This window comes from Sus scrofa, chromosome 6 (assembly GCF_054392235.1).
Source record: "Sus scrofa isolate SSC_HxYL_T2T_F1_AM1 chromosome 6, Sscrofa_HxYL_maternal_Yorkshire_Landrace_v2.0, whole genome shotgun sequence".
Classification (NCBI taxonomy): domain Eukaryota; kingdom Metazoa; phylum Chordata; class Mammalia; order Artiodactyla; family Suidae; genus Sus; species Sus scrofa.
In genome coordinates this window covers 56,426,950-56,435,947 of record NC_139388.1, presented here as the reverse complement: position 1 = coordinate 56,435,947, position 8,998 = coordinate 56,426,950, and the positions used below count along the sequence as shown (strand labels likewise).

The 8,998-nt window shown below is 52.0% G+C and overlaps 1 protein-coding gene across 22 annotated transcripts in view; it reads right to left on the bottom strand.

Annotated features, from left to right (window-relative positions):
* Positions 1-2,352: 2,352 nt before the first annotated feature.
* Positions 2,353-8,998, bottom strand: part of HIF3A (hypoxia inducible factor 3 subunit alpha) — a 33,430-nt gene continuing 26,784 nt past the window's right edge. For 11 of the 22 annotated variants that reach the window (XR_014806398.1, XR_014806400.1, XR_014806393.1 and 8 more), the window contains 2 exons: positions 7,404-7,485; positions 2,353-5,732 (listed from right to left, as the gene is read on the bottom strand). Coding sequence is in view for 8 of the 22 variants with exons in the window: in XM_021094603.2 (XP_020950262.1) it covers positions 5,635-5,732; positions 7,404-7,485 (180 nt within the window). In the remaining 14 variants the exon portion in view is untranslated. The remainder of the gene's footprint in view (positions 5,733-7,403; positions 7,486-8,998) is intronic. The other 11 variants (XR_014806401.1, XR_014806397.1, XR_014806405.1 and 8 more) reach the window with 2 other exon arrangements.

Here is an 8,998-nt window from a genome sequence, read left to right as displayed (position 1 = left end):
TGCACAAGTGTCGTAAAGCGCGGGCCCTTAAGGCGCCCTTCGCGCGCCTGCGCACGGCCCTTTCGCCATAGAGCGCGCGGAGGACAAGGTGACCAGAGGGCCCCCTGACGGCGCCCTTCCTAGAATGAGCCAATGGGGAAAGCGAAAAGGGACGCGCGGGCAAAAAAGGCCCGGCGTGGCCCGGCTCCCAAAGTTAACCGTGTTCCGAGCCGCCGAAGTTTCTTGAGGTCTTAAAGCGCGATTCGCAGCGGTCTTCTCCGGTGGGTAGGTGGGTTGCGAATGCTGCTGGTGGGTGTGGCTTTTCTGTGCGACAGCAGGATGCCCAGCGCGGAAGCAGAGTCGGACCAGAGCCGGGAGTCTATCCCTGCTGTAAATTACGTGTGACCTTGAACAAAGCTTCCCTTCCAGTCTAGGGCCTCAGTTACCTCTCTGAAAAAGGGGTGGTTTCTCAAACCAACCGAAGAAAGGGTCGGTGTTTCTAAGTTGTTAACCAGAGGTGCCATGGATCCCCTAAGCTCAGAAGTTGGTTGCACCATCTCTCTTCTTCCTCACTCCCCACTCATCGGCCTTCCCTGGCTCCTCATCGCCTTTAGGAGAAAACCAAAACTTTCTGATGACCCCGAAGAGTCTAGCCTCAAGCAGCATCTCCAGTCGCCACTCCCGTCCCCAATCTTCGTTCACTGCACTCTTCCAGACCATCCTTTCCAAATCCTCAGCTGCTAGCGGAACAGTAGCACTAAATCCTTGAAGGCTCTGCTCTGGCTCCCTTCCTGAAAGCGCAAGCTCTCTCACTCTCAAACCTTCTTATCCTGTCACTCTGACCCTACCACAGCCAGCAATCGCCCTCGAAGGTAAATACTTGTACCATGTCTATTTTACAGATAAGGACAGTGAGATTTGCAGAGATCAATGCACTTGCCCAAGGTCGTGCAAGGAAAAAGTGGATGAGGCAGAACTTGAACCTGCCCCCCCTAATTCCTGTGCTCTCAATTCCTCCTCTACCGTCGCTGTATATTCCAGAGCCTACCTTGTTGGGTTAGTTTTGTTTTGGTTTTGTTTTTTTTTTTTTTTTTTTGGTGTGTGTGGATTCGAGTCTGGCTCAGTCCTTCCCTGGTGTGTGACCTTGAGCAAGTGACCATCCTCTTTGAACCTCAGTTTCATCCTCTGCAAATTGGGATCACAACTGAGCCTATGGTATAGGATTAGAGAAGAGTTTGATAAAATCACATAAATAAAGTGACAGAGGGCCTAACACAGAGTAAGGACTTTTTATATCCCACTCCACTCCATTATAAGTACTCAAAGTGGGACTGAGTATGTAAAGCTATGATAGAGTGGGTGGTGGTTGGGGGTTAGCTCTCAGGAGGTTGTGGGAGAACCTCACCCGGCTAGGGTAGGCAGGGAAGACTTGGAGGAGGGGATGTCTGAACCAAGATCTGAAGTATGACTAGAAGGTAACTAAGGGAGGATGGGGGAAGGGAGAAAGACATTTAAAACAGAGGGAACAGGAAGTGCCAAGGCTTCAAAATGGTTTTCTGGGAGTTCCCGTGGTGGCTCAGCAGAAATGAGCCTGACGCGCATCCATGAGGATGTGGGTTCGATCCCTGGCCTTGCTCAGTGGGTTAAAGATCCAGCATTGCAATCAGCTGTGGTATAGGTTGTCAACACAGCTTGGATCCCGTGTTGCTGTGACATGGTGTAGGCCGGTAGCTGTAGCTCCAAGATGACCCCTAGCCTGGGAACTTCCATATGCTGTAGGTGCGGCCCTAAAAAGAAAAAAAAAAAAAAAAATGGTTTTCTTCCTTTGAAAAGATTCCTTTGTGGAACATAGGACAGGGTTTATGAGGGTGACATGACAGAACAGGCACACCCATCCACATGTGAATCTGTAGATTCACGATTTCTCTTTTGCACATGCGCACACACACACACACAGAGAATCATGTCAGGCAGACATCAGTACACAGAATTAGTGTCACAACAGCCCCATAGGTATATCTAGAATTGCAACACTACACAGACAACACATAGGTACCAAAAAAAAAAAAAAATTTTGCAGTGCCTCCTACACTCAGAACACAGAAATCCAAAATAATGAGAAACACACGTAAGGCTGAATCACTTCACCCAGACACTAATATGTGTAGGAGGAAACACAGCCCTCTCCATACACAGGTTCACAGAATTGTGTCACAGAGATACACACAGAATGAAAACATCACCAGACACAGAGTGTTACAGACCTACATGGGAACACAGTGTCACTCACACACAGAATCACAGAGTGACATGGACACCCAGTGCACCCACACCTGGTGACGTGACCCTACAGATGAGTCAACACACAAGAGCGCTGGTGCCTACCAAGGAGAGCTCTTTATAGGAGTTTAAAGATTAGTGGGTTTCAGAGCCAGCATTGTTGGTTCAGTCCCTTTCCCTCCCCCAGCCCAGCACAATTCCCTCCATTGAGGGCCCAGGTCACCCCCAGAGGGAGGGAGGGGTCAGGCCCTTCTCTCCCCATAGCACCAATCGGGACAGGCCATCCCTGGACAAAAGAGTGAGAAGTGCCTTCCAAAAAGGGGGTGAATTGGGTTGAGAGAGGGAGGCCTCTTCAAGGGTAAGAGTAGCACCATCGTAGAAAGAAGGGTGGGGCAGGGACACATAAGTGGTGGCGGAGTACTGAGGAGACCTGTCTTCTCACCCACCCCATGATATGCAGAAGGGCTGTGCGTGTGCCTGCGCGGCTGGGGAAGTCTGCGGGTTGTGAGGGAGCCCCAGGTTCCCCGGATAAGTAAAGGTACGTGCACATCTGGCTGGCTGAGAGGTGGGGGATGGAGGGAGTTCTAGGACGGAGAAATTTTAGGGATAGGAGCTTGAGAATGAAGAGGCTTGAGCGTGAAGTCCACTAGCACAAGGACCTGGAGGGGGGGATCTGGAATAGGAAGACTTAAGAGTAGGAATTGGAGCAAGTGGAGTCGGGTGGGAAGCCCAGAATCTGAGTCAGAGGTCTTAAGATTCAGAACCAGAGGAGTCTACAGGGAGAGGTCCAGACTCTCAAATCAGAAGCATTTGGAGGCTGATTTCTAGAATCAGAAGAATTTGGATCTGAGATCAGAGGCACTTGGAAGCTGTGAGGCCTAGAACCAGAGGAATTTCTAGAGTAAGAACTGAATTTAAGACCAAGTTCTGGAACCAAAAGGAATTTGGGGTCATAAGCTCTAGAATCAGGAGTTTAGAGCAGTAGGCCTAGAACCAGAAAATTTTATAGGGCAAGGTCTCTAATCTGAAGATGTGTGAAGGCCAAGTTCTAGATGCAGGGTGATTTGGAGCCATAAGATGTGGAATGAGGGGGAATTGGAGATTGTCTAGAATCCAGGCAGGTATAGGATGAGGTGTGGAATCAGAAGACATTCGAAGCCAATTTCTAAAACCAGAGAAAAGAGAGATCATCAGATCCGCAATCAGAGGGCCCTGGAAACTGTAAGGTGTAAAGGTTATATAGTCCAGACCCAGTAGATAGTAGAGATCCTAAAGTCTAGAGCAAAAATGAACTAAAAAGTGTGGTTCTGGAGTTCCCGTTGTGGCGCAGTGGTTAACGAATCCGACTAGGAACCATGAGGTTGCGGGTTCGGCCCCTGCCCTTGCTCAGTGGGTTAACGATCCCGCGTTGCCGTGAGCTGTGGTGTAGGTTGCAGACGCGGCTCGGATCCCGCGTTGCTGTGGCTCTGGCGTAGGCCGGTGGCTACAGCTCCGATTCGACCCCTAGCCTGGGAACCTCCATATGCCACGGGAGCGGCCCAAGAAATAGCAAAAAGACAAAAAAAAAAAAAAAAAAGTGTGGTTCTGAAGGTACTTGGTATAAGATCAAGACGGGAAACCCATTTTGCTTCTTTTTGATGAGAAAAGCAAGTCTTGCATGTAGCATTGAAAAAGAATTGAGCTGGACACAATGGAATACTACTCAGCCATAAAAAAGGATGACATAATGCCATTTGCAGCAACATGGATGGAACTAGAGAATCTCATACTGAGTGAAATGAGCCAGAAAGACAAAGACAAATACCATATGATATCACTTATAACTGGAATCTAATATCCAGCACAAATGAACATCTCCTCAGAAAAGAAAATCATGGACTTGGAGAAGAGACTTGTGGTTGCCTGATGGGAGGGGGAGGGAGTGGGAGGGATCGGGAGCTTGGGCTTATCAGATACAACCTAGAATAGATTTACAAGGAGATCCTGCTGAATAGCATTGAGAACTATGTCTAGATACTCATGTTGCAACAGAAGAAAGGGTGGGGGAAAAAACTGTAATTGCAATGTATACATCTAAGGATAACCTGACCCCTTTGCTGTACAGTGGGAAAATAAATAAAAAATAAAAATTAAAAAAAAAAAAAAAAAGAATTGAGCTGGGCATCTTGAGGTTTAGAATCAAAATGATTTAGACATTCGGAAGCCTGGATTTGGAACCAATCAAATGCATTACAGATCAGGAAGACTAGAAGCAATTCAAAGCTTAGGGTTGCAGGGTCCAGAATCAAAGGAAATCATTGGCCGTAAGAGCCAGAATCAGCAGGAGTTGGGGTATGTACCATCGAGAACAAGCGATCTTTATGGGGAGAGCTCTAGAGCCAGAGGACGCTGATGGTCATGGGCCTGTGGGAGTTGGAGGCTGTGAGGCCTAGAACCAGACAACCTTAGAGACTGTGCAACAGGAAAATCGATTTCGGAGGTTGCGCATTCTAAAACGAGAAAGAAATGAAGACTGTTAGATCTGGAATCAGAGCTTTTGGAGGCTGCAAGGCCTGAAGCAGACCACACTGGGGGTTGTGTGGTCTAGAACCATAGAGTGTTGCTGTTTAAGGTCTGGAAGCAGAGGTTGGGGGCTCCAGCTAAGTGTCCTAGGTGTAGCCAGTGGAGGCCCCCCCCCCCAGTGGAAGCCCACCAATGGAGCTGGTGTCTACGCCAGGGAGGGGCCAGCAGAAGTCCAGGGGGGAGGAGTGGGCAGAGCTGAGGGGCCACTTGGGAAGCTAAGGGCTTGATCAGAAATCTATCTTGAGGTGTGAGATCTGACCCAGAGGGCCCCCGCTCCCCATTGACACCTGAGTTGGGGCCGGGGGCGGGGGGGAAGATGAGAGTTCCACATTATTATGAACCGCAGGTAATTTGCAGCGATTAAAAACATAATGAAAACAACAAAAATCAAAATAAGAATGAAAGAAAGATGGAAAGAAACCTGGTGATGGTTATCCACACTCCCCCAAGCCTGCAAATACAGCTCTGAACCCCACCCTCCCCAACCCCTGATTACTGAAAGCAAAGCCGAGAGAGCTGGAGAAAGGGATGAGGTAACCGGTATTGAGAACCCCAAGGGAAGTCCTGAGAGAAGCAGGAGGGGGCCAGGAACCCCCTCCCAGAGGTCACTGAGCTGAGACCACTCCAGAGCGCCCCAGACAGTAGGGGGTACGGAGGGGTGGGGGCTGAGGTAGGCCCAAGGCGGGTGGGGGCCCCTGAGAGGAGAGGGAACCCCTCTCCCGGCACCCCCACCCTGTGCGTTGGCTGCCGGCTTGGAGTATGATTGGCGTCCTCTCTGCGGGGGGCGGGAGGGAGGTGGGAAGAGGGCTGGGCTCAGTGGGCCTGGGCCAAGTCTGCCGCTGGCTGGAAGTGGCTCCTGGACTGGGCGGCGTCCTCATCCCGGGAGAGGGAGAGCAGGGAGGGGCCCAGGCCTGTGGGGGAGACGGAAGATAAGCGATTCACAGGAGTCATGCACCCTAACCCGGCCTCCCTTCCAAACAGTTAAGAGTATGGCTGGCGAGGCTGGCATGCCTGGATTCAACCAGGAGTGAAATCCTGGGCACGGTCTCCCTCAGCCTCAGGTGTCCAGGATGTTTAAGGCAGGAGTCAGGAAGCCCAGAGCCAGTTGCTGCCTGAGTTTGAATCCAGGCTCTACTGTTCACTTGCTGTATGCCCCGGGGGCAGGTGACGTTACCTCTCCGTGCCTCACCTAACCTCGTCCGTCTGCAAAGTGGGCTAAGAGCAGAACCTCCCTCCCAGGGCTGTTAGGAGGGTAATTGAGTGAATCCATGTAAAGCGCTGTGAACAGCGCTCAGTGAGCTCTTGTTATCTGGAAAACAGGGATACTTAGACCCACCTCCTTCATGAGAATCACTCATTCAAAAAATAGTTATTGAGGGGAGGGAGTTCCCTGGTGGCCTAATGGCTTAAGGATCTGGTGTTCTCACCGCTGAGGCTCAGGTTTGATCCCTGGCCTGGGAACTTCCAAATGCTGTGGGCACAGCCCCCCCTACAAAAACTTACTGAATACCTGGTGTGTGCCAAGCACGGGGGACACAGCAGTGAACAGGACAGAGGAAACTTGCTGCCTTCACGGGGCTGGCATTCCAGTGAGGGGAATCGATTGGATCACTTACATAACAGATTTAGCACAAAGCTTGGCACAAAGTGAGCACTAAATAAATGTCGGCTCTCTCTGCCCAGCCACTGCCCAGCCTCGCACACACAGTGGAGGACCCCTGCCCTGCATGACTGACGATAAACGAATAACGACATTGGAGTTCCCATCATGGCTCAATGGTTAACGAATCCGACTAGGAACCATGAGGTTGTGGGTTCGATCCCTGGCCTTGCTCAGTGGGTTAAGTAAGGATCCAGTATTGCTGGGAGCTATGGTGTAGGTTGCAGACATGGCTCCAATCTGGCATTGCTGTGGCTGTGGTGTAGACCAGCAGCTGTAGCTCCCATTGGACCCCTAGCCTGGGAACCTCCATATGCCACAGGTGTGGCCCTAAAAAGACAAAAAAGAAAAAAAGAAAACCTCCTGATGCCTGGAGGTTTTGGGTGGGAGATGGTGGAAGCAACACAAGCAGAAACAGCAGCTTGTCTTGTACCCTGCAGGGGGCAGAAGTGAGGGGAAGGGTGGGCTCTGGAACCAGCATCACAAGGGTGACATTTCCTGAGCGTTTACTGTGAAATGGGTCTGGTGCTAAGCGCTTCTTGTTCTGCATCCCCACAAATCCTCAGGACATCTCCTTAAAGTACAAACTCTTGATATAGCAGAAACCAGTGCCCACAGACACCCAGCTGGGAATGACCAAGGCACAATCAGACACAGGCTTCCGGAGACCTAGGCTTGGGCCCAGGCTCAGCTTCCACCTCAAGAGGCAGATCTGGCCAGCCCTGCCTCCCTCTGGGCCTCTCTCCCCTGCCTCGGTGCCCCTGAGAAGAGCAAGGGGCGGCCTGTTTCCATTAGGATTGTGTCCAGGCACTGGCAGCAGCCCCCCGCCCAACCCCTCAGGGTTGCCCCCCCAGCCATCTAAGGCACCTCCCACAGGAGAGGGGGACCCAGGGCCTCTCTGTCTGCCCAGGTGGCTACTCACCCAGGGGCTCATTCAGTTCCAGGAGGTGGGTGCCAGGGTCCTGCCGGCTCCCTGGGGCTGGCCCTCCTGTCAGAAGGAAACTCTGTGGGACAGAGACAAAGCCCCCACCATCACCACCATCATCATGTCCAAGGAGCTGAGACGCTGCCGTCATTAAGGGCAGCGTGGGGTTCAGCGGCCTCTCCCTGGCTCTGTGGCTGTGGGAGAGTGGCAGTCCAGAGCCTCGTTCTCCCCTCCTTGCCCCAGCAGGCTGATCTGTGCGTGTGGACTCCCAGCCACACGCAGCCTTGCTCTGCGCATTTGGGGTCAGGCGACGGGAGATGGCGGCAGGAGTAGGAGGAGGGAGACGGGCTGCTGGACCTAATTGCTTCCCCGCTGGGCCGCTGGGGTTGGCCACCTGCCTTCTGCGGAAGGTTTCAGCTCTTACAAGAGCTGGCCCTACTCTCTCCAGGATCCGGGGACCACATCCTGCCCTGTGCCTTCAGGGAGGGACAGTGCTAGCTCCCAGGGCACTGCACAGCCCTCGCTGAGTCCTAGGTACCACCCACACCTTTGCCAGCAGCCGTGGTCCTGGATTTTCCTCAGCGCCCCATTTAAGCGTGCTGTCTTGGCATGTGCTGAGTGCCTCAGCATATGGCACATGAGCTCAGATATTATCAACCATACTCTCACGTTCAAACAGCCCTGTTCAGAGTGAGAAACCACGGGTGCTGCTTTTGTGGGTTTGTTTTATACAAGCATTTGCCCACAGCCCACTGAGGATCGGCAAAGGGCCTGATTGCATTGCATCTCATGCCGACCCTGTGAAATGTAACTACTTCCCAGATGAGGAAACTGAGGCTCAGAGCGGTGACATCAGCCACCCAAGACACAGGTGACGTCTCACAGTTACGAGGTGGTGGACATGGGACTCAAACCTAAGTCAGTCTGACTCTAATCTTTTTTTTTTTTTTTTTGGCTTTTTAGGGCCACACCTGTGGCATATGGAGGTTCCCAGGCTAGGGGTTCAATGGGAGCTACAGCTGCCATCCTACACCACAGCCACAGCAATGCCACATCCGAGCCACATCTGCCACCTACACCACAGCTCACGGCAACGCTGGATCCTTAACCCACTGAGCGAGGCCAGGGATCGAACCCGGAACCTCATCGTTCCTAGTCGGATTCGTTTCCGCTGTGCCACGATGGGAACTCCAGTCTGACTCTAGTCTTGTCTGCACTTTTTTTTCTGGCCGTGCCTGAGGCTTGCAGAAGTTCCAGGGCCAGGGATTGAAGTGATTCCCACATCACAGAAGTGACAGTGCTGAATGCTTAACCACTAGGCCATCAGGGAACTCCTAGTGTCTATACTCTTAAAGCCACACTAATAATCCAAAGCCAAGACCTGTGTTAGCGTCGGGAGGGGGGTTTCCATGAGAGCAGAGAAGATCCCTACAGACACTCGGCCATGGCATCTCTCCCTCTGCCTCGCTGACTTGTTCTCCTTGACACTTGCCACCATATTACATCTATTCGCAAAGCCCTTCCATACCTATCACCTGAACCGGCGAATCGACCGGCCGGCCAGTGGGCTTCAGCCGGCCCTTGCCCTTCTG